Source organism: Grus americana, chromosome 12 (genome assembly GCF_028858705.1).
Source record: "Grus americana isolate bGruAme1 chromosome 12, bGruAme1.mat, whole genome shotgun sequence".
Lineage (NCBI taxonomy): Eukaryota > Metazoa > Chordata > Aves > Gruiformes > Gruidae > Grus > Grus americana.
The window spans coordinates 18,218,654-18,244,644 of record NC_072863.1 but is presented as its reverse complement, the minus strand read 5'-3'; the positions used below and the strand labels follow the sequence as shown (position 1 = coordinate 18,244,644).

General features: G+C 38.4%; 1 protein-coding gene across 7 annotated transcripts in view; it reads left to right on the top strand.

Moving 5' to 3' along the window:
* The window catches only part of TENM1 (teneurin transmembrane protein 1), a 736,058-nt gene that overhangs the window by 467,645 nt on the left and 242,422 nt on the right, over nucleotides 1–25,991 (top strand). For all 7 annotated transcript variants that reach the window (XM_054839650.1, XM_054839648.1, XM_054839649.1 and 4 more), the window contains one exon: nucleotides 15,011–15,289. In XM_054839650.1, the coding sequence (XP_054695625.1) occupies nucleotides 15,073–15,289 (217 nt within the window). In that variant the 5' untranslated portion in view covers nucleotides 15,011–15,072. The remainder of the gene's footprint in view (nucleotides 1–15,010; nucleotides 15,290–25,991) is intronic.

The window sequence follows — 25,991 nt, the reverse complement described above, 5'->3', positions numbered from 1 at the left end:
CAAAGAAGAAATCACAGGATTACATTGCTAAATGCATGAAGTTTGAGTCTGAACTTATTTATGCCACTGTGCGTCAGTGCAGTTCCCATCAAGTTTTAGCAGAATGTATGTAGATTTTAGAAGAATGCATGTTCCCACCCCCCGAAAAAAAGTATTTCTCTCTTTCAAAGTCAATGAAGTGGTGAGTATTGCAGCTCCAGCAGTTTCACTGTATTTGTTCAGACTTCACTTTGAAATAATATTAAGAGGATAATATTGAGGATGACCTTAATTGTGTAACTTGTAAGTTTGTAATCTTAATGAGCTCATTTTTCCAATCATAATTTATAAAACCATGAAGTAAGAAAGCATTCACGTTCCGACAGTTGCGTTTCTTGGTGTCTGGTTAGTGCAGCCACATTTTCAATGTGTTTTTTCTTTAGCATACAAAAATTCCTCTCATCCCCCACTGAAGTGGAGGATCGTTTATTCATTTGTTTGCTTTGCTGAGGTACTGGTGTTACAATGTTTTGGACACCTACTAAGTTCCTAGACACTGTACTTAAGCAAGAAACTTCGGGAGGATTGTCACTTCAAAGAACAAAAGACCTTTGTACTTCACAAGATTTTACAAGACTCCTGGCACTTGACTTAACAAAAAAAGTTTGACAAGAGCTAGAGGGAAATCGTGCTTCGTTCTCAGCAGTTTTAGGTTTTAAACAACAAGGTTTCACAGAAAGTCATGCAGATCAACGTGTTGTTGAGGCATAACTTCTCCAATGTAGAAATAGCTGCTCATTTCAGTAAGAAGAAAACTCCTTGAGGATCAATTGAAATGAAAGTGTTTAAGATGAATAAATGTTTTAGGAATTAAAGGCAAACCAACTTACTAAATGTCTTAATTAAGAGGGAAAAAAATCTAAATAGAAATATCTCTGTGTTCTTCTGATACAGGTAGCACACTGGCCGTCATGGTATTGGAGATAATAATACCTGGAAACGGGTCTGGTGTGCCCTGGAATCCTTGGTCCAGTGCTGTATGTGTGCTCATCCTTAAATTTATTTAAATCAGTTGAGGGGTGTGGTTGTATTACTGTATCTGTTACTGTGTTGGGTTTGCGTGGCAGGGTTTTGGTGGTGGGGGGGCTACAGGGGTGGCTTCTGTGAGAAGCTGCTAGAAGCTCCCCCTGTGTCTGATAGAGCCAATGCCAGCCGGCTCTAAGACGGGCCCGCCGCTGGCCAAGGCCAAGCCAATCAGCGCCTCTGTGATAACATATTTAAGAAGAAGAAAAACACTTAGGGAGAGAGAGAGCTTTTGCAGCCGGAGAGAGGAGTGAGAAGATGTAAGAAACTCTGCAGACACCAAGGTCAGTGCAGATGGAGGGGGAGGAGGTGTTCCAGGCACTGGAGCAGAGATCCCCCTGCAGCCCGTGGTGAAGGCCATGGTGAAGCAGGCTGTCCCCCTGCAGCCCATGGAGGAAGGATGAGGGGGTGTAGAGATTCCACCTGCAGCCCGTGGAGGACCCCACGCCGGAGCAGGTGGAGGCACCTGAAGGAGGCTGCGGCCCGTGGGAAGCCCACGCTGGAGCAAGTTCCAGGCCGGACCTGTGGACTCGTGAAGAGGGGAGCCCACGCCAGGGCAGGTTTGCTGGCAGGACTTGTGACCCCGTGGGGGACCCACGCTGGAGCAGTTTGCTCCTGAAGGTCTGCACCCCGTGAGAGGGACTCCATGCTGGAGCAGGGGAACGATGAGAGGAGTCCTCCCCCTGAGGATGAAGAAGCGGCAGAAACACCGTGAGATGAACTGACCGTAACCCCCACTCCCCGTCCCCCTGTGCCGCTGAGGGGGGGAAGGTTGAAGCTGGGAGTGAAGTTGAGCCCGGGAAGATGGGAGGGGTGGGGGGAAGTGTTTTAAGAGTTGATTTTATTTTCTCATTCCTCTACTCTGTTTTGCCTAGTAATAAATTAGATGAATTCCCTCTCTAAGTTCGGTCTGTTTTGCTCGTGACGATAATTAGTGAGTGATCTCTCCCTGTCCTTATCTCGACCTACAAGCATTTCGTTATGCCTTTTCTCCCCTGTTTAGTGAATGAGGGGAGTGAGAGAGCGGCTCTGGTGGGCACCTGGCCTTCAGCCAGGGTCAACCCACCACAGTTACATAAGGCTTGGTGTTGCTATAGTTTAACCTTTTTTATTGTTTTTAATATTCCATTAACTGCAGAAGGAAAATTGATACTAAATCTCGTTTCTCTTAGTCTGCTGGTGGTAATCTTTTCCTTGCTCCAGCTATTCAGTTATTTTCAGTTACAAGTTGATGGTTTCCTTCTTTTTGTTAAAATGATGCTCCCTGTCACACTCGTTCAATGCTCCCTTTCCTAAATACGTAGATCAGCTGAAGCCACTGGAAAAATAATCTTTCCCCATCCAAGTGCTCCAGCTGGGATGTCACTCCGGGACCAGATTCCACTGTTCTCAGAAGAGCTCCCGTAGAACAGAGCTTGCAGGACCGGAGCCATTTCATTTCCATCTCTTCTTTTTCTGGCAGCATCTTTACCACATGTAATTCAAAGTCCATTGTTGTAAGAATTGTATGTAGGAGTAGGAATAAGAGTTTGGTTTATATCTATTTTAACTGGGATTAGTTCTCTAATCCTGATTAAAACTTTGCTGGAAGTTTATTACTAACAGGTTTGGGAATTGTTGGGGCTGAAATGAGGAATAGGTGCTCTAATGACCATTTTAGTAGCAAATTTCATGTTAATGTTTATAGTTTAGTCTGCAGATTTGTGTTCCTTGTAATTTTATAAGGGTAAGATATAAAAATATGAATAGATTCTATGTGTGGGAGGAATTTCTGTGATTTTTCTAGGAAGTAAAAATTTGCATAGATTAAAACTCTTCTACTTGCATTATTTTTGAAGCCAAAAGAGATAGATATATATATGTTTGTAAAAACCATAAACAAATACCACCATTTGAGAGCTAGATGAACGTGTGTCAGAACTTGCACTCTAGTAGTATATGTAGAATTGTGCTTTTAGGAAAAGGATCGCACTCCGAATCTATGGTGGTTTTGGGGGGGGGGGGAGGTTGTTTTGGGATGGGGTTTTTTTCTGTGTTGTGGGGTTTTTTGTTTTTTTGTTTGGGTTCTTTTGTTTTATCCTGAACAATGTGCTTTTGTTCCATAATTATACAGGCTACTGTAGGTGGATGTGAAGCCTATATTTTTTTGGTCTTCAGAGGAATTAATGTAGATATTTCTTAGGTCTTTTTTTCATTATTGGTAATAAAGATCCTATGCTTACTTCACAGTGAATTCCAAAGCCAGTATCAACTTTCCAAAAAAAAAAATCACCTTGACAGATTACCACATTTATGTAGGGGCAATCAATATATGTAAACAATCGTTTAGACAATTTTCCATGGTATTTTCACTAAAAAATATTTTTTTCCTTTCAAAAGTAAGGCCTTTATCTCATATGCAAGTACAGCCTGTAATATGCAAGTAGACCTCATTTTGCAATTCTCTTATGGAGGATGATGTTCAAACTCAGTGGATTTTGAAAATGCCAGAACTGTGTGTAGCCCCAGACATTTCACAAGCTGCTGCTATTATTATTATTATTGTTGTTGTTATTATTATTATTGCTACTATTATTATTCTCGATTATACAAAAGTCTTCAACTGGTCTTCAACCATATACAAAGATTTCTTTTACTACAGAACAAGAAATGACTGTTCATTTTATTTTGAATGTTTGGTACTTTCCGTTTATTTTCAGTGTAATTTAATAGCAGTAACTCAGAGTTAAGCTTTTAGGAGAACAGTGTTCTCCACAGGATTGATGTAATGTGTGTGAGTAGCCTGTCTCCTTTGCCTACAGTCACGTTTTACCGCCGTGTTAATAACGCCTTCAGTGTTAATGTAACGACCAGCGTCCTGGTGAAACGGTTGTGTTTAGGAAGGTATCCTTAAGAACACAACTTTCCTTCTTAGGCGGAGGAGATATTAACATGAGTCATCTTTAATAACAGTTGACAGAAACCTTCTTGTCACATAGCGAATTGCCGAACCTTAGAACTCTGGTACTAAGAGCACTGAAATGACTATTTAGAATTGTCTCCAGATCAACGGTGATGCCAAATGTTTTCTGGGGGAGCTTATTTACGTGGCTACTTGCGAGATGAGCTATGTGTGTATGGAATGATTTGCATGGTGTTCTTTTGTCTCTGAACTTTCCTGATTTTAAAACATAATTCTCTGTTGCAGCTGTATGGTGGAATTTTCATCAGCAATGATATTTGTCATTCAGCATCATGTTCACAAATCCTCCACTGCTGACTCGTTCTCTCATGTAGATCAGCAGTGGCTTACTTCATTAACGTCACAGCTACTTTTTCTGCTTCCCCAAGCGTTTTGTTCATGTAAACTGAAGCGCGGTTGAGATACCTGTGCTGTGGGGAATGTCTCTTGCCTTTCATTACCAAGCTACCCGTAAAACAAGACAGACCAGACACGCAGATCGCTTCACAGAATGGAGGAGGAATACGGGGACTGTTTCAGAGCGTTGTTCTTCCGCACAAGACCACAGCGTGGCACGGGGTAAATGAGTGTGCGTGGCATATTTCTTCCTGACCTTTTACGTGATTGTGCGGTGGGGCGAAATGCAGCAGGCAGTGACCAGACTCTGCTGGCAGCTTCTCCTTGCAGCTTTGAGTGTTTTCAGGTATTTGCAAATGTTACAAACCCCGGCATGAAATGCAGGATGAGTTACCGTCGTTCCTTAAATGAAAGCAAATTTTTTGGAAAAAATGAAATCACTAGCAGATGTGAAAGGCAGGTGCCCATCTCATAACTTCAGTAAGAAGGCACTTGATATGTGAGAATATAAAAAAGGATATCCACTGAACCGAATATAATGCAATTCAGCCATAGGTTAAAGAAAGGTCATATTCTTGCCTTGTTGGCTGGAAAGAGACAGCAGAGCCCTAACATATAATTGTGTTCTGTGACAGTAAAAGGAGCCTTTTGGTGCTTTGGGAAAGGAAAGTGACATTTTTCTTGCTCATGAAAGAAACAGAGCTTCACATTAAACGTGTACTACAGTGTTCCCAATGTAAATAGAATTAACATGAGCGGAATTGTTATCCACACAGTGTGCCTGAGGAAAAACGATTCACCAAGACAACAGCACATCCTAATATTAAGGCAGGGATAATGATTCTGATTTTTTAAAATGCAGCTCGTGTAGACGTTTGTGCATGTGTATGTGTATATAAAAGCAACAGACAAGAGTCACATAATTCATTTTCATCCTCTTTCTCCTTGTCATGATTCTTCAGCTGAAGAAAGGGAACTGCATTAAATGGAGTCATTGCACAAATGCTCGGGAGAATGTATTATTGCCAAGTGCTTTAGCAAGGTGGTCATAGTAATAGTAATGTATTAGGTATATGATATAAGGGCTTGAGCAGCTGAGAGTTTTGAGAACTTATTCCATAAAAATGAAGTGTGGCACGTTTCATTTCTCCTAACTTATGTACCCAAGGTAGGGTCTCCCTTGGTAGTCGTTGGGGATACAGAGGCTAGTGATGTCTTTTGGAAGGTTCATCTTCCTTCCAGCACCTAAACAGGAGAGTAGGACCGCTTGATTTCTTAGGCACCTCTGTTTAGTTCCTTGTTTAGTAGGAAGAATCAGTTGCAGCAAACTCACATCTACTGTTGAACTGAAATTGGTTATTGCAGAATACCACTTTCCAAAAAAATGTGTCTGCTTCAGTCCGCATTGTAGTATTCTTGCAAAGACTACTGTTGATAGTGTGACTTAGGAGAAAGGACAGTATCTGTGCCAGAAGCGCTTACAATGAAATAAGACACGGGCAAACAGAACTGGGCAGTGACTCCTCATTGAAAGGGTTTAGGAGCATTAAGAGATCCTACCGAGAAGGTGCTTTACGTAGTAATGGTTTACTAAATACAGCAACCGCTTGTTTCTAAGAAATATTTTTGAGTAGAAATTATTATTTTCTGGCGAGTAAAGGATTTTTTAAAATATATCAAAACTTGCATGTGCTTCAGTGTAGTTGCTGGAGTTCTTGGTTTTTTTCATACGTCATTGAACAAATTCATGTTCAACACTGAACCTCTGTATGAATTCATATGGTATTTTTGTGTCTACCTAAAAAGTTTTCCCTAGTATGGAATTGTACATTAGTATGGAACTAAATGACCAGGTCCTTTATAAAGCCATAACAAATATGGCTGAGTCCTCATGTCTGTCTTTTTTCTCCTACCATGAGGGGGGAAAAAAAAACTTGAAAAGAAAATAATTAGCTTATCTAAATTAGCTCTATCAACAGGGGGAAAAAAAAATAATTAAGATTTCAGAGGCTGATTTTAAAAACATGCAAGAAGATTTCAGTTGTAATTTACTATGTTAGAATGGTTTAAATGTAAAATCAGTGCCTAGCTGTTAGTGTATTTTTGCAGAAGTGATGCTACATTTTGTGGGAAAATTGTTCACAAAGATGTAGGCAAGAGGCTACTTGTGATGCAAAAACTGTCCCTCATGCTAATAGGCAGAATATGTAAAAAATATGAATAATGCTTAAACAATGGAGGAAATTATTTCCTGTTCAAAAGTCCAAATAAAAGAAGATCCTGGCATAAAAGACTATTATTCCACAAACACACTAGAGGCATAATTGTATGGTTTTAGTCTGCTACATTTCCTTATGCAGGTGAGCCTTTAGACATAAAGCTAGCGAATATTCCCACTCTTCAGTGTCAGCATAACCTGCACTGTTTTTGTGGAGTGCCAAAGAAAGTGGTATAATCAATTTGCAAAAACTGTGAGGTTGTGGATGGAGAACTTAAATTTATCTCTGCCAAGAAGACTCTCACAGGCTGGTAAAGATGGATAGGTGCATAATATACTTCCAGTTTGCACTACAGAAGGCTCTTGGTACTTGCCGGAGAAATTTCTAGCAAACATCCATTACAAAGGATTCTCTATTGAAATGAGAACAAAGGTTCCACTAGAAAGATCTCTGAGGATTCAGATGTACCTTTTCATAGGTGACATGCTGATACAAGCCAGTTCTCGAGAGGTTGCATCAAGGCATAAATCAGCAGTAATTTCAACCCTGCAAGATCATAGCACTATCATGAACAGAAAGAAAATCAATCTGACACCAGCTCAAATAATAGCAGTTCTGGGAGTCACAGTATATATAGTACAAGTCCATTGGGAGGGTCTGCTTGTCAGAACAATGGCACCTGAAGACACTGAATACTTTGACAGACATCAAAGCAAGAAGAAAAGGAACAGTAAGATCAGTTCTCGGGCATGATGGTGTCAGGCACGGAAATAGCAACCTGAGTGATACTTCAAATGAAGGTGATGCAGATGTTGGTCTTGCGGTCAGGCAGTAGTCAGGTCTTCTTGCAAAAAGTACTTCAAACGCCTGAAAAGCTTTTTAAGTTTTAACTTAGTAGGTGATGTCAAAACTGCATAATAATTGATGGTATTTCTTCCTAGAGTTAGAAGAGCAAAAGTTAAGAAAACTAAGTATTTAGGAAAAGACTGAAAAGTTCACTTTTTATTTGTAGTGAATAATGGTGGCTTCATAAAAGTTACACTTACATGCTGCCGTGATAACTCGTTTGAATATCCGTATACTTGCAAGACATTAAACTGTAGATATGCCTACTATGAGCGCACCAGCATTTGGAGCCTGTACTGGAAATAAACATGTTGCTGAAATCAATGCTGCTTCTAGAAAACCTAGGAGTAGCAAAAATAAATGACCCCAAAAAGGTCATAAATCTAAATTGTGGCTAACCAGCCACAGCAAAGCTGAGGAGTAGAAAATGCTAGAGAGATTCTGATAATATTTAAGATAACATGTCACGTTAGCAATATTCATCTGGAGGTGGTGAGTGGTGTCAGCGTTTTGTTTCAGAGATTTTTGTTAGGTGGGGTTTTTTGGTTTTGCAAGTGGAAAAGAAAGTTGCTAAGGCCCCCTGAGAATCTACCACAACATCCTGTGGGATCTTTCGTAGAGAGGAGAATGAAAACATAAGAAAAATGTCAGAAAAACAAACAAACAAAACCCAAAAAACAGCCCTACCAGGAAAATTCCCTTTTTGTGACTTTGTTCACTGTGATGTCAACTGATCAAATCTTTTGTCTCATCAAGTGTGATGGTATTTCGACTTGTTCTTATGCTTTGATAGTCCGTAAATACTCTGGTGAACAACTCTAGTTTGTTCTTCCTTTATTCTAATTAGAAACGGGAAAAGTGAAAATGTAGACAAAATTGTCAGCTGAATGTTTTTAAACGCCATTGCCAAGGCATCCTAGTATCAGTGACGATCTAATACCTGAACGGTTTTTCAGATGTTCCGTGGTATTGATGCGTTGTAAATTATTCTCATGCGCTAGCCTTATTGTGCTACAAAATTTAAATTGGTATCTCAAAAAATTAATAATGACTAAATGGAACATGTTATTTTCAATTTTTGTAATCTCTGAGCCACTAAATTGGATTTTAAAAATTGCATTGTTGCTAATTAGGTATTACTGGGTCTTCTTAATTAAGCACACAGTTGGAAAAGAGACATAGCAATAATTATCTCAATTTGATGGCTGTACAATTTGCATTATCAACAAATAGCCAAAGCATGGTTCAATTTTCTTGTCACATATAAATGAATACAATACTTGCTACGTGTCGATGTATTTCAAACCAGCATACCTTCTAAAGGACAGTACCTGCTTACTCCTAGATGAAATGAAGATTCCATTTTTCCTACTGGCATATACATAAGTACGTGTACACCTCATATTGTTAGATAAATGATAGCACTTAGTGTGTATATATAGAAAAACATTGTGATATTGTCTACTTCTTTAGTTGAGAAGAGCTCCAAGATTAAACTGTGTTTTCATAGAACTCAGTTATTAAGTGGAGTCTCCTAATTTTAGGTTTTTTACAATGCAAAATTATGCTCTTGACACCGAAACGGTAATCACATCGGTGGAGAGCAACCTGAGCTTCCATTGACAAGCATGTTAACACTTCAGTTGGATATATTCAGCACAAAGAGGTGCCTAGTATGTACTGGAAATATTCTGTACAATGGGAGGAAGCTTAGTTATCCTGGGCATGCTTGAAGGTGAGGGGTAACATCCCTTTCTTCAATTCTATTCTCTTCTTACTGTCATCTACCTCCATAACATGCTCACTAACATCAAATGATGGGTTTCCAAAACAAAACATTGGGGAATTGTGTGATTTTTACAGTTAGTGGCAATTCTCCAAGTAAAGTGAAGGGCATGTGTTGGCCAAGAATTCTGCATCCCAGTTGAGTAGCTGACATAACGTATGTTTTTTCAGCTCACTTTCAGTCTTGCCATATGCCACTAAATACTGTGACAACCTGACTTTCTTTACAATTTTATTCTGCAGTGTTTTCTCTCTGAAACTTTGGATAAAATGGGCAACAGTTTGAATTAGTTTGTTAACTAGAATTAAATTAGACTTTGACTAATTCTAAATGAAGATCATTAAATGTGAAAATGAACCTTATTCCACTTGCATCTATCACAATGACAGATATAAATGTATGGGCAAGTGTAATCCATCCATAGGTTTCAACAGCACATCCTTTAGGGAGTGTGTTAAACCCATGGTATGTCACTGAAAACTGCGTTTTGCATGTACATATCTGATTTCGAAAGATATGTAAAACCCCATATTCTCACATTATTTTCTTCTATCGGTACATCTGCTCTTCTTAAGAGGTACTGTGGAGTCCACTCGCAGGAATAACGCAATGTCTCAGTATTTCACGATCTCACTCATACACCAAGAAATACTGGGCGTGTTGTACCTAGTGGTCCATGCTTCTTTATGTCATCTTCAGCTTTTGATGTGTTGATATTTTGTCATCCACAGAAAATGTTCATGTGAATTTTGGTTGCTTCATGGTGGTTTGTTTTTTTAAAAAATTCTCAGTTTCTTTAGTCAGTCTTCTAGGGATTGCTTTCAATTACTCTTTCTTGATTTTAGTATGACTTTTTTCCTTCCAGTGGAAAGTATTATCTGCTCCCACCCTGCAGACTTAAGCATACTTTCCATATTTCTTCATAGTGCTATCTAATTCCATGCATCATCTAGAAACATAATTTGTTCCTGCTCTGCTCCTGCTCAAGTGTTTTAGCTTAAGTCTTTCTCGCTGCATATAGCTGTTCTGTAAAACAGAGAACTTCAAAGATGACATAAGACTTCCTTTGTTTATAATATCTAACAAATATTTGAGGGATAACAGTTTTGAAGGTATGTGCAAGGTTAGAATATTTTTTTTTTCTTTCTATGATATTGCATTTCTCAAAGGTTTAAATCAAGAGTGTTTGCTTTGTTTTGCCTTTCATATTTTGCAGGTTTGTTTTTCAGAAAAGACTTGCAGAATAAAGGTACTATTCTTTTTGCCTTCAGCAATCCAGAGCTGAAATACCTGCTTAGTAGTTAATTTTCAGAAACCAGTGGTCTGAAAAGGTAATAAGCAAATGGTAGCTTTTAGATAAAGGGTATATGTTGAAAGAAAAGAAATACAGGAGAGAATTGAGCAAATGTGGAGCTGGGGTTTGTAGCTGATTGAATGACCCTCTGAGAATGAAAAATGGCATTACAGGAGGCTACCTTCTGAATTTAGGGTTTGAATATATGCTACGTGATGCTCATTATCATCCGTATCCCAACCTCTTTAAATAAGTCTGGACTTACTGGTAACCAGCTGGGTATACTACTGGTGCTTTGATGGGGTCGGTGGTGGGTAGTCACTAGGGAAATCTGCTCGTTAAATGGGCACCCTATCAGAGCAGCCTGATAAGAATTTATACAAAGCACTATTAAGGAATGTGATCTCTGTGACATCGCTGTATTTGAGTACAGAGCCTCTATGCGGTGTGAATACACACAGTGGGTTTTCTTAGAAGATACCTATTGATTCGTATGTGCACTGCAACCAGCCTCGTCAGAGGCGTTCTCATCAGCCCCGGTTACGCTGACGTTATTGGGCTTCAGAGCAAGCAGGATTCTGATCTAAGCAGAACGTGAAAGTTAGGTGGTTGATGTGAGAGGGTTTTGGTGCAAGTGAAATGTGAAAATAGTTTCTAATACCACGTACAACATGCATTTAGAAAGTTGCATAAATCATACTATAAGCATATAAACCCCTATACGTATCTATATTAGCTCCATTGTGTTTTCCCATCTGAGTTTTTTGACTTTTTTTTTTGAATTTGCAAGTCTTTCATTGTGAATTTAAATGATTAATTGTGTTCTTCTCCAAATCTAACTGTAAATTGTATATGATATCTAGTTTAAAGTATGGTTGAGAATTACTTGCTATTCAGTACCTGGATATATATTTCATATATTTATATGTTTATATATATAATAAACATATAATATTTATGTATTTTATAATTTTTTTTGGTTAAATATTTTGTGAAACCTTTCAATGACAGAACGGCGACGGAAAGGTCAGAATAGCGCTGTTCTTTGTGAGTAGGAGAGCATTAAGACACTTACACAAAGGTCACTTACAGGAACTGTAAGCTTTTATGAGACTTTATCATTTTGCTGACAAGGTCAACTTGATATTGATCTGCTGGGTATTTTGTTTAGTTACTTGAAGGCCAGTTATTTGAAGAAACCTGTGTAAACATCCAGGCAATATTCTTTATACTCCTGCCCTATTCCAGCATTTTGAGTTGCTTATTGTGTTGTCTTTTTCCAAACAAAGTATTTGATTGCCAGTGTTTAAATTCAAGTCATAACATACCATCATTCGTTAAATTGAACTGAATCTCGTACTGTATAAAAGCTTGAAGATTTGATCTGGTTTCTATCACGTTTTCCTGATTCATAAAAGCATTTTTTCATGAAAATTTTATGAAGTATTTTTCCAGTTCTTGCAAATGATTTATCACCTGCTTTCATATCAGGCCAGGTAGCTCTGGGTTTATGAGACGTTAATGCCCTAAGCAAAAATAAAGGAAGCACAAGTTCAGTCCGTGTGTGAAAGGAAGTCAAAGTTTACCATGACATTTGAGGCTCTGGGGCTGTATCTCCAGCCCTTATGTGAGCCATTAGCGCCGTTGTGTTTTAGATGGCTTTGATAAAATGAATCTAGATTTGAGAAAATGCCCATCCTTACACATGAAAAGATAGCACGTATGAAAGTAACACAGTGAAGGAGAAGACCTGGACTATGTAATGAAGCTAATATCGTTTATGTTAAATGATTTGGTCTGTCTGCTGCCTCGGTTAACATCATTAAATATAGTTCTGCTACAACCTGTTCTCACAAAAAGTGAAGACTTTGGTTATTAAACTTTGTTTTAAAAGGATAAAAATAAATCTTTGTTAAGTAGTTGGTTTTCTGCAGCCTAAGTTTTACAGATCTCTGTGCATCTTAATACATTTTTGTCACTTGTTTAAAAAAAAAAGTCAGTATTGAAACCTCTGGCATAATAGATATGCAGCAAGGTTATCTTTTTGGAGGAACTTTTGTGTATTTTTTTTTTTTCTCCTGTGAGTCAAGGTGCATAAAGGTACTACTAATTTTTCCAGTAATGAGCTAAATTTGTCAGGTTCATTGTTTTGCGCTTTTGAAAGCAGGATGCACCGCATGTGTCTGAAGCTACTTGCACTTGTTGTCTTGATGGCAAAATTTATTTCTTGTCTACTGCATCTTCTTAGTAGAGGCCCTTAATTTCTCCTCTTTTTCCTCTGGCTTCTGTAGCATTGTCTCCATTTGTTCTGTCAGACAGGATATATAGGAAGGCTTCTTCCCGTCAATAACCATTTCTACAGAGTCATCAGGTAATCTTTTAAACCAGCCTTGTGCTTGTAAGTCACAGCACCTTTGTGGCGTTCTGTTGCAGATCAGACTATTAAAGCAACTCATAAAATAAGTACTGAACTTCTTAGGCAAGAACATGCAATGTTGGCAAGTAACAGTAAGTTATTTAGGCAAATAAGCTTTTGAGAAGCAAACAGTGCTCGTTAGTAACTTGCTTACAGAAGCATCCTAGCACCAACTTGATACCGTGCGATCAGTCCAGAGCACAAAAACTTGTGTTCATTGCTGAAGCCCCACGACACACGTGTCAGCCCTTGTCTCTGGCAGGCTGGCAGCTCTTACCTTGCCTTTTTAGTTCTCTCTCTTGACGAGGTTTTTTTTATTGACTTGGATGCTTTCAAGCCCACTTTGAGTGGGAGATGTGACCTGCATATTTTTTTTAATTATTAATTTATTATTTATTTGATGCTAGAGCTTTTTATCCAGGTGCTATTTGTTTCTGAAGAGCTATTCCATCTCAGGTTAAATGATTGGATGAAACTCCTGAGATTCTGTGTTTCAAAACCTCTTTCTCCAGATAGCGTTCTGAAACGTGGGGAAGGGACGGCATGCGCTCCACAGTGTTACTTCTGCTGTGGTGGTCGTCTCCCTTCCTGCCATCCCTCCAAGGGTTCTGTGGGCCTGGATTTTCTTCTTCCATTACTGTATTAGAAGCCTTATTCCTTCTTCACGCCGTGCGCAGCGTTTTCCACTCTTGCTCAGGAAGGTGGTCCTTTCAAAAGCATTGGGAGGACACACAAGCAGGAGATGCCGTTTTGCTATGCTGGAAGGCAGTGACAGCTACCATCAGTTGTTTCTCAAAAATCCAGACAATTTCAGAACTGAAATGCATCTCTATCGCCCTCTAACAAGAAGTGCTTTCTGTGGGGTTTTTTTATGTTTACCTTTTGCGTGTTTTCATTTTTTCTGTGGTTGCTTTTGGAGATTTGTATTGTACGCTCACAGCTGGCAATGTGCAGGGTTAAAAATCCTTGTTGCAGATGGGGAATGGACTGCTATCAAACTGGATATTAAACTTACTTCTCTCTGCTGACCTTGAAATCATTAAGAAGCTGTGAGCAATTGCTTTTTAATTAAGCAAAATCTCTTTTAAGGTCTATGTTTTTGGTCTTCTAGCAGTAATATTTACAGCCACCTTTTTGTTACATTTTCCTAGCTTAATAGCATCTGTTAATCTAAAAAAAACCAAACCCAACAAACAAACCCAAACTCACTTTAACAGAGTTCTCTGTTCATGAACTGTGCTGCTGTAGAAGGTGTGCCATAACCCCTGTTATTTCATTGCAGAGTTTGCCTTAAAATTAGTGCTGGAAACAGCTTCATGAAGGCAAGGTTACACAACAAGTGCACCAGTTGCACGTGCAGCTGCAACCCACTTGATTTTAATGATGTTGGATTTGAACATCATTTTAATGATACACAGAACTGCAAGCTGCAGTTTGGAAGGTTTCATTGAGGATCAGTAGAGCTCCCATGTTGGCATGAGTTGAGACAGGAGGTACAGGGGACAAAGGGCGTTCTACCGCTTCTTCCTGTTGAGATGTCCGCACAATCTAAAAGGAAACTGTCCATTCCTGAACCGTCGTATGGTCTTGTAGAGTAAGTGTGGGGTATTTTTGGTTTTACTAAGTCTGGTGGTTTTCTAAAGTGTTAAGTCTCTTATTCTTGATTAAATTTAATTTAATTTACCGCACAATACTTCAAAAGAGTGAACTTTTCTGGTTTCTGGCTTCATATATTGAAAGACACAAAATGTTATTTTCACTTAAGATGAATATGCATGGTAAATGTTCCATCTTAGCTTTAATACCAAATATAAGCTTTTGTAACATAATTTGTGCATAAGGTACAGTTACTGCTTGGTCTAATGGGATAGTGCTTAAGATTTGCCTTTTTTTTTTCCTTCCAGTTGCTGTTATTTTAATTCTATTTTTAAAAATAATAAAATAAGACATGCAGCTTCTTTCCTGGATAATAGTGAAATTAATGCAATTTAATAGGTTTATATTGACTAAAAATAAAATTGAGCCTTTGCGAGCTAAATGTATATATGATATCTGAAATGGATTATTGTGTGGTTTGTTTTTTTTCCAGGACTATTTCCTTCAGGAGTTCCAGTTGCTTGTTTTCATGACTTTGAGCCTATTTAATCAGAGATGGAGCAGATGGACTGCAAACCCTATCAGCCACTGTCAAAAGTTAAACATGAAGTAGATCTAACTTACACAAGTTCTTCAGATGAAAGTGAAGATGGGGGAAAGCAAAGACAATCTTATGACTCAAGAGAAACTCTGAATGAATATAGCCAAGAGCTAAGACTTAATTATAACAGTCATAGCAGAAAAAGAAAAACCATGGAACAGTCCACGCAAGGTAAATTGTTTTTCTTCTAATTTTGGTTATTACTTTCTGGTTACTTAGTATAAAACAATATCATGATGTCAGCAGACAAGCAAATGTTTTGTTTTCAAAGGCTTGTAGTGACAACCCACTTTTTACCTATTTTTAACCATACTGTAATATCAGAAATTTAGGAGGGTTTTTTTTGAAGTAAAATGGCTTTTCTCGTGGGCTGGACTGACTGGTATTCTGGAGACCATCGCATAGCTATAGATAAATATTTCTTTAGTAGTAGCTACTCTTCTTGCTAATGTTGACTGATTAATTATTTACTGCCATTGCATATGTTGTGTGCATCTTGGTATAAAATCAGCGCTGAGGTTGTAGGCTATCTCTGCGTGTCCTTACAAAGCCTATGAATGAATTCAAATGCAACAATCTTCTGAAGAAAATTTTTAATCATGTAAAGAACCAAGTCATTTAAAAACTGAAGATAATTAGTGTATTGTAAGAAAGAAGCCAACAGTTAAGTTTCTTATTTTAGCCTTTTGCATGATACGGACAGAAGTCTAGGACAAATATTTGAGAGCTTATGATGGTTGAGCTAAGGTTAGGAAAAAATGTTTGGTTAGAGATAAAAGCTGAAGACTAAGACTGAGGAAATGAGCAGAATTTACTGCATCGTTCCCTGACAGACTGCTGCTCGTGGAAACCCACGTGCTATGTTTAACACACTTTGTACAGACAAGTGGCTTATCTGTTGCCTTTACCTCTGTCACAGATTTGGGCAGGGTGTGGGGCAGGGAGAATATTTTTAGGAATCAGAGAGCACGACAGAAGCAGCGAGAGTCCTGCCCCTTAAAGGTAACAGCAACAGGGTTCCGGGGGCACTTCCTGCTCTTCAAGAAGTGGTTAAATCGATCCAGTACTTCTCAGCTAAAAATTTTGGTACTTATTAAAAAAACCAAAAAAACCATAAAAACCCAAGCAAAAATACGCACACAAAGTAACCCGATTCCTCACCACTCACTTAGAAAAGCCTTCCCCAGTTTTCTGAATATTGAAATTTATTTTTTTTACAAGAAAATAAAAAATAGGCTTTTTGAAGCTGAAAAATTTGTCTCCTCTGTGATATGTAAATTAATGCAAAAATTAGAATAGCTGTGCTACATAGCTGTTACAGCATTTTTGTTTTTACTGCAGATACTCTGAATCGAGTTACTTGCATAATACTGGTGTTGTCTGAAAGTACCGATAATTCATGGGAGAAATAATACCTAGCTGCCAAAGATAGCCTCCATCCAAGTACAGGTATTCCCTCCAAAGAGTTACAAAACTGCAATATTGGGAAAGAACATTATGAATACAGATTTCAACAAAGTATTGTATGGAAAACTTGACTTACATGTTTGATTCTTTATAAATGACTTGATCCTCAACAAGTTATGAGAGTTTGGTTAACTAAGATATGGCTGTATTGTTGTAACTGGAGATGGTGTAAATGTATTTGTATATTTACTTAAAGCAACTATCCCGTTACTGGCAACTGTGGCTATGAAAGTCTAACCTCTGCGTTGACCTAGGCCTCTCAAGAGCTCCTTGTTTGCAAAGCTTTGCCGCTACTGGTATTCATGTTAGCGGTAGCATCACTAGCTTGCACACGTATAAAAGGATTGCAATCCCTCTGTTGTAGGCGTAAGAAACCAGCCTGTGTGTCGTATGTTGAATTTACTCTTCCAGAACAGCGCTTCTGAAAGCAATTGCATTAATAATTTTGGAGAAATGGTCAAATTAGTGTGCGTTTCTGCAAGAAGTTGTCAGGCATGGACTTACCTCACTTATTCAGGACTGGCCTGTTAGGAATCAGATTTATGCTTGTGCAGACCAACAGATATTTTACACTCATGTTGTAGGACGACTTTATTGGAAATACATATGCCAAGATTTGTTCCATTGAAATGAAATTTTAGGAGATACTATATGAATTTGCAGATCTTCTATTTTACAAGCATCAGTATTTTTCTTCTTAGAAGCAATACAATCTTGTACTGCTTCAAACTGCAATTTGAGGCTTGATTTCCATGATCTTAGAAAATCACTTAAGCCTGTACAGTAGTTTGTCAATATGCAAGGCAGCACTTAAATGCTTGCTCACCTCTAGGCACCTTCTTTCCTGAATTGTCCAGGTCAGTATATTATTATTTAATATATACTGCTTGCTTTATTGTGTTATTGAGCATAAAAGTGTTTTTAAAAACATATATTTGTGTACTGGTTTGTGAGGATGGAGCTGAACTTTGCTCGTTGTACTAGAAATCATAGTTTTCTCCTGTGACAAATTCAATTTGGTATAACCGAGTTAGTAATTGCACTGCTAAGGATATCCGTTTGGCTTCCCGGGAGTTCATCCCTACATCTTTCTAGTGATTTAAATCACACAGTTTTCCTCTGCCGCAAATTGAACCTAAATGTTTGGCCTGGCAAGAAACACAGATTTGAAATATAAAACTGATTGAGCTCAAAATTCAAACAAGAGCAAAAATACTTTTTCAAGCCGAATGTAAAATTTCAGGCTTCAGCCAGAGTTTGATTTGATTGCAGTTCTAGTGTGTTATTGCCAAAAGGACACCAGGTTTCATGGTACGGGGCCTGGGAGCTGGAGGGTTCTTGGTGATTCTGGGTAGTTGCTCAGTCAGTATAAGAAATAAATCAGGTTCAGTTTTAGACTCTGAATCTGGCTTGAATTCATAAAACTTTAGATGGAATTTGTTTTAAATCCATACTTTTCTAAAATTCCTCAGCAGAATGATTATAAAAAGTTTTTCTCATGGTTGGCACATCTTTGGAATGTGGAAAAAAAACACCCAAAACCCAACCCAACACCAAAAACCAAACCAAAAAGAAACCCCACCAAACCCAAAAATCCCACAGCGCCCTTTTCAAAGAGGATTGCTCTGCAAGGAGAGTGCTGTACAATGTCGTTGCTTAAGACTATTGCATAAAAAGATTCTACATATTAAAGCTAAAGAGGCATCCACAGTTGTTTCCCCAGGTAGTGACATAATATTCTTCTCTAGCCACAACTGCAGTAGTACCCCGTACTTAATGTGATGAGTTAATGGATTGCACAGCGAGGATAAATCCATGAACTTCATCCACGAAAGGTGTGAGAATAGATGAGAAAACAGACACATGGTACAGTCACGAATGAAGTGATAATGATGAAGGGTGAGATAGCACTCAAATGAGCTCTAATGATGGAATGTGAGAAGAAAATTGTTTCAGAATAAAAAAAAAATTAATAGAAGCTTATAACAGGAACAAGTGTAGGGATATCTGTACTGTTCTAGTTTGGTGAAAAGAATCACTCATTTAGATGTTTAGGGAAACTGGAAGAATGTATATTGGCTACTTAAGCATGGTAGGTTATATAAATTAGACTGGGCAGTCATCTGAATTCAGTAAATAGCTTCAGAGTAAAATATGATTTCTCACTTAAAATACTGCTATATCTCAGCAATTTATGTGACTTTTTTGTTATGAGCAGTTTGACTATTGTTACTGTCAATATTGAGGATTTATTTCTATGAAAAGTTTCAACTGAAGTCTGAGATTATGTAAAATCATTACACGTGGGTATTTATGTGTTTGCATATGTAGACAATCTATATAAACCAGAACTGTACATGGCATGAACTCAAAGGAAACATTTTCAGAATTTTCAAATACACCCTACAGAATTGAATAACACTGTTAGTATTTTACAAAACATTTTTTGTGTCAGTTTTGTTTGAAAGGCCATATGAATTTGCAAATTACAAAAATTTTTGGCAGAAATCACCAGAAATATTGTTCTTGCTAGGAAAGGCATTGATGGACCTGGCTACGAGGAAAAAGGTTCTTGTAGTTGTACCATACTTAGATTGCACTTCTAGCTTATCTGTGACACGTTTACATCATTAGACCTGTTTTCTTCCAGTTTTCTCTGTTTCCACCAAAGTAAATACGAAAGGAGCTGTACTCTACAAATACTGGCAGTACAAAAAAGCTTTATGGCTTTTAGGTTAATTATAGATTTGTAGAAAACAGTAGTTTAGAGGAATGAATTCCTGATAGGATAAGCATCTGGGATTGAGTCATTGGCATGATAAAGTTTATCGATTGTTCACAATATCAGTGTATGGCAGTAAATTTCTGGTTAGACAAACATGTATTTCCTGGCAAAATAAATATATTGAACTTCATTATGGGGAAGGCAAACTGGAGTTATTGCTAGCAGGAGGATCCAACAGCAAATATTTTCTGGTAGATCTGTCTGAAAAAATCAGCATTTCTAGTATTCTAGGAAATGATATTTCAGAGTGCTCCGCAAAGAATTGACCTTTTCCGCTTTCAGCGCAAGAAGCAAGAAAAACTTTTTTGTAGGACAAAAGCTGCGGATTGGTAACATATTCAATGTTTTTTTGAGAAGGTATATAAAATTGTCTTCAGGAGCAATAGGTAAACAGATCCAGCTAAACGTTCAAAATCTTCCTTGAACGAACTCCGTTGGCTTCATGAAGAAGCCTTGGTCACAACGTAAGAAAGCCGTGCTCTTCAGCCTAAGGCCGCTTCTGTTCCATCCTTGATTTTTTTAGGTTACTGTAGCCATCCAGTTCTCATTTTTCCCTCTGTTACGTTCTAGATCTGGTCAGGGTACGTAGGCAATAGAAATGTTCCAGTGATGGAAAGCACTTTCCTTAGAAAGGAGAAACTACATGTGGGGTGCAGAAATTGCCTGTCTGTTTTGCTATGCTTTAAAGTTTAGCAAATTTAAACTTACCAGGAAGGAAGATTTAAACACATGCAACTGTTAACATCATACGACCGGTCAAAAGCAGTTTTACTTATCATCAGAGACATAAATATAAGGCGTGCTGACAAGCACTGGTAGGAAAATGTCCTGTCAGGAAAATGTCATGGTGGGTTTTTGTCATCTGTGAAGTAGCAAAAGCTTTTTACATAATAATCATATTCTCCTCTGATTTCAGAATTATGTAAACCCATTCAGGGCAGCAGATCTGCTCTGTGTCTGTACCATGGAGAGTTGAATTTGGGCTGTATGTAGCATGTGCTCTTTGTTTCAATTACTTTAAATGACATGTAAAGGTAAATAAGCCAATTTTTATTAGCGTCTCCCCTTAATCTGTTATATATAACACTAGAATAATACTCTTAACGTACCACAAGTTTGAGGTCTTGTGAGCCCTCCTGGAGAAAATTATGCCAACAAGAGTGGCTGTGATTTTTGTTGTTTTAATAGAGATTTGGAGCATTTATATGGGGTAATTGAGGACCCTGTGCTTTTAAACTTCCACAAAGAGTAGTTAATGAACGGAAAAATTTTTATCTGGGAGCATCCCCAAACTCTTGTTGATATTAAGAAGGTAGAACTCAAGTACCGTCAGTGCTAACCTGGTGGTCGATGCAATAGCATAGAACAGTTCAATATAGCTCTTACCTGCTCATTCATATTTTGGAGCCCTTACCAGTAGTCTTCATGTGATAAAGACTCTCAAAATGAAGAATATTATAATGGCTGTTTGTTGAACTGTAAACAGGACATGGTAAAATGCATTTTTTATGTTTGCAGCTGGAGGGAAGATTATTAGTTTTAAAAAGGACAAGGAAAAATGTAAAATGAAAAGTCTTTCTTAAAAGAGCTACTGCTATGCGAGCTTTTAGAAACATGGTACTTTAGAACTCTTCAGCTGGGTAGTTATTTGCTTTTCTTGTTCCCAGTGGGTTTTTTATGGTGAGATTTGTGGATTAATGAAGAATGGGATTATTTTATTTTTTTTTAACCTTTAAGCGGTGTAATTTGTTTAGAGCTGTGTGTCAAGTTGTTGTGGAAGGTGATTGTAGCGCAGTGTTCGCATTCCTGAGTTCTGGAAGAGGAGATTAGGAACAGGCTGATTACAAAGGACACCAATTATTTTTGCAAGCACTTTCTTGAAATTCTGTAATTTAAGGAAGAAAATACAAAACCAACATAGAAGACTTCTGGTAACATGCTATTACTAGATAGGGCTTGTATCAAAACTGTTAACGTATTTTCATAGAATCATAGACTGGTTTGGGTTGGGAAGGAACCTTAAAGACCATCTAGTTCCAACCCCCTGCCATGGGCAGGGACACCCTCCACTAGCCCACGTTGCCCAAAGCCCCATCCAACCTGGCCTTGAGCACTGCCAGGGATGGGGCATCCACAGCTTCTCTGGGCAACCTGTGCCAGGGCCTCACCACCCTCATAGTGAAGAATTTCTTCCTAATAGCTAATCTCAATCTCTTCTCCTTCTGTTTAAAGCCATTCCCCCTCATCCTATCGCTCCGTGCCCTTGTAAACAGTCCCTCTCCAGCTTTCCTGTAGGCCCCTTTAGGTACTGGAAGGCTGCTACAAGGACCAACAGAGATGTTAAACAGCGCCAGTCCCAATACCGACCCCTGAGGAACGCCACTCTTTTTGTATTATTAGAATCTTTTTTCACTTGTTTGCAAATGCCAGACATTTAAATTTTAGATTTTTCATGTTGTGTACAACATTATTTTGCTAATTTTAGAAAATCTTCTGAGAACTTCATTTAAGCATGTTTTGTACCTGCATACGTTAGAGCAGGGACTCGAAGCATAGTGAAGAAGCGATGTGTGGGGACACGCAATATATCCCTCCCACTGTCCCGTGAAAGGGGCTCAGCTTTCAGTACAGGGTTGCTTTAAAGATCCTTCAGATTTCAGGGCTGTATACTAGCGGAAGGAAGCAGTAGCTAATAAGCTTCATCCCCTGCTGCTGTATGTTACACCATCTGGTCTGAGTGTTTGAGCTTCGTGTTGTCCAAAAAGATATTACATATGAGGCAGAGTAAAAGATGTCTCGCTCCTAAAGCTTTAGTGCGTTGTCTCCTCCTGTATTCCCTTGCAGAAGTAGGGGTTCCTGGTGTGCTGTGCTTTGTCTGGCTAGTTGTGTTCTAATCACGGTGATGTTACTGTCTCCCAGAGAAAAACAGCGCGATGAGAAGTTCCCTGTGGCTTCCTGGACTCCAGCCTTCTCCTCTATGTGGGGAGTATCTGCAGACTCCAAGGAGAGGAAAAGCTGCACTTAGATTCAGACCCCCTCTGGATATTCTTTTTTGATTTGCCAAGTAATTGGAAATTTCTCTCCTTGGAATAACTGGGGTGAGGAAACTGTAGGTTTGTGGCTTCATTTCAAACCTCACGGAGGGAATGCTTTTCTTTCCCCTCATCAAACCAAAATACACGAGCGAACTGAATGTGCAAAGAGACTCTTTTCCCACGGGGCTAAAGTGGGTTCTCCCTTCCTAGATCACAACTGTGTTGGAAAAGCTTGTAACCTGCCGTCACCATTCTTGTAATGCTGCTTCCAATCTTACAATATCTGCCATCATCTCAGTCAAAAAAATGCCTTGTATGATCAAAAATAGTTTCATTCTCGTAAGTAATTCTTTTGATTTAAAAAGTGAATATCGAGAGAAAGGAAAAATGAGGAAAAAAAATACTGAGAAAGGAAATAAATTAGAGAAGGATCACAGTGCCTTTCCAATCCCCTGCTAACAAATCTCAACTAAGGAATGACAAAAAAAACATTCTCCAAACGTTACACAAGCTTAACAATCCATTTGTCAGCGTACAGCTACAAATGACTATCCTAATTTCCATTCTCTTCTCCGAATCACCAGTTTTACATGGTATGAAATGCCAGAAATCATAGAAATAAAAATCAGAAGGGGAGAGTAACCCAGCCAGTGTAATAGGAACTGAGATACAGCAATCCTTAACAGTAACCTGTGCCCAATACTAAAGGAGTATCTCCAGCAGAGGCTTGAACTTTTGAATTGATATGTTTTGGAATTCTGTTTGTCAAAGCCTGAAATTGTATCTGTAAAATGTTCTTGCTATATTAATAGAGCTTCTTCATATAACACTTAAAAGTGCCCATGATCTGTCGTAAGTTAAAACCCAGATATGAACAAACATCAAGACCGAGGGATGGAGCGAGTATTACAGGACGTGGGAACCAGCGAACGGCTCTGCGCTTGTCCTACAAACCATTTCACCATACGCGCTCTTGCTGTGTCTTTTATGTCACTCTTCTTGAAACAAAGAAGAGCTGTCTTATTTTCTGGTCCTGGAAATCTGGTTTGCTTGTCTTCATTTACAGAGCAGATGCTGAAACAAAATAACATTTCTTCCCAGGGTTTCTCAATTATGTATCAGTCAGAAGATTTTGTACCTCTCGAAAGAAAGAACTGTCAAGAAGTAGCGCAGTGAGTTGATGACATTGCTGCGTATCTGGATAAGCAGCAGGGTGGGTGTATCCGAACTCATTTAGAGCTTGAATTAGTTTTTCTTTTGGGAGAGAGACTCAAATACTTCTCAGCTTAGTTCTATAGGTATTTATGTGAAATAAATTGTGAATGTGATTTAAAATCTAAGGTTCTCTTTTCAAAGTTTCAGTTTTATTGGAAGCCACTCAAAAATCAGTTTCCCGCTGTCACTCATTAGGAATGCTTTGCAAGTGGATGAAGTATCTTTAGCTCAGATGGAAAAAAACAGCATGGAAGGAATAAGGTGATGTTTAACACCAGCAGACCGATTCTTTCACCACCCCCACCTCCCCCCGCCCGAGCACCAGTTTTATAACAAAACAGCGAATACTGCGTAAGGCTGATATAGTCACTGCCAGCTGTAACCTCAGGTAAAATAGTCTGAGGACCTAGAAAAGTCACACATCAAAATATAAACAGTTGCTGTGAAAATCACCAAGAGATTATGAGGCCAGCGAATTCAAATGATACCATTAGCACGGTGACTAATGAGACAGAAATGTTGAGTTTTGTAAAATTTTGGAAGGATTAACTGTGCTTTATTCAGTATTAATGTTCTGGAATTCATAACTGCTACAGAAGTTGCATCTGTAAGAAAGAACATGAGCAAGTAGAATGTCTTAAATATTGTGCTCAGCAATGGGCTGTTACAGAAGTCCTAGTCTTTTTGTCCGATAACTGGAAATGGTGGTATCTGAAAAGCTAGCTTCAGCGTTGCCATCGACTTAATTGACGTAAGGTGCTGAGCTTCGCGCGTAATTTTTGAACTGCCAAGACAAACCCAATCGTGGGACTGTTACCGTGCTTTATGGACAGCAGAGAGCTGTGGAGGACACTGTTAGCAGCTGAAGAGAAGCAGCATCAGGTTGTGCTGCCCATGGCCCCTGGAAGCGGGACGAAGCCGTCCTTCCTGCAGACCTGGCTGTGGAGAAGAACCTGGACGTCCCTGCCGTTAGCACTTTCTTAGCGCAGAAGTGTAGCGTGAACTGCGTAGAGCTTTCCTTGCAAAGACACTAAATGGGAGGTGCTGTATTTCATGATTCAGCCATTGTTTACATCACTTTACGACTAAGGCGCTTTTCCTGGAATTAAAATAATAGACAATGCGTAATGAAGAAGAGTGAATCAACTTTAAAAACCCAGAGATGCTCAAGATTATTCCCCTTTCCTGTAGATGGCATTTCTAAACATCGCAAGGCATACATAATGGGACCACGTGAACGTGCTCCCGCTGCTTTTTGGACAAGCAGTGAGGCAATAGAAGTGGCCTGCTAGTGAGGGGTGGAATATAATCAATCCTCACGCTTACAAAAATATGTAGTTTGCTGTTAGGAGGCTACAATAGAAGGGAAAAGAATGTAATCTTAAACATTGAGAAAAATTAATTGCAGATTCATGAACTGTTCTGCAAAACTTCTGTTAATAAAATTGATTTTCGTTAAGCTAACTGAGGTTAATCTATTTTTATCTGGTTTTTACATTTATTTGAATTTTAGTTCTCCCACTGAATGGAAATTCTTTATTCACTGGATTTGCCACACTCTTTCTCACTAATTCATATATCATTTAAGATTACTTCCATTCAAACAAATGAAGATGCATTGGTCTAAAAGAGACCTGAATAAGGGAATAAATGGCCCAGTATGCTTAAACTACCTGATTTATCGGAGGGTTTTATTTAAGCTTTCCAACAGTTCTCCGATGTTGATGGTTTTGGCTTCTGGGTACAGTTGTATGATTCCTATGGACAACAATGGGAGCGGCAAAATATTTGCCAGAAATTCTTAAGGCTCCCTTGCTTCTAAATATTTTAATAGGATGAAAGTGGTTGGTGTTTAGAAGTACATAAAAACTTGAGTTCCTCTTCATTTTAAATTACAGAGCAGAGATTATTCACGTATGATTTTATTAAGAGCATAATGTAATACAGTGTATCCTAGAAGTAGATTTTGTTGTGTATAAAAGTTATGGAAATGTAGACAACATAGTAAGTGATCATTTATGGGTATGTTAATTTCTTAATTGATTCATTAATTAATTTCTTAGTCATAATTTTTTTCCTAGGTCTTAAAAATGGAAGCTCACTTGTGCTTTCACTGATTAACTGTAGAATTTTGTCCTTCTGGCATCATGCAAGAGGCTTGCATGATTTACTTCGATATTGTTCACGAGAGAGGTAAACAATAAAAGTAAGCATTCATGATAACTAGAAACACAATTAACAACCCTAGTGCAGAAAATACCTATTTTTCTTTTTTCAGATTTTTTTTTTTTGTGGCCTGTGAAACTTGCCTGCACTTTTTTTAGGGATGAAAGTTTTTAAATTCCAATAAAGTAGCACCTTCAAATATTGT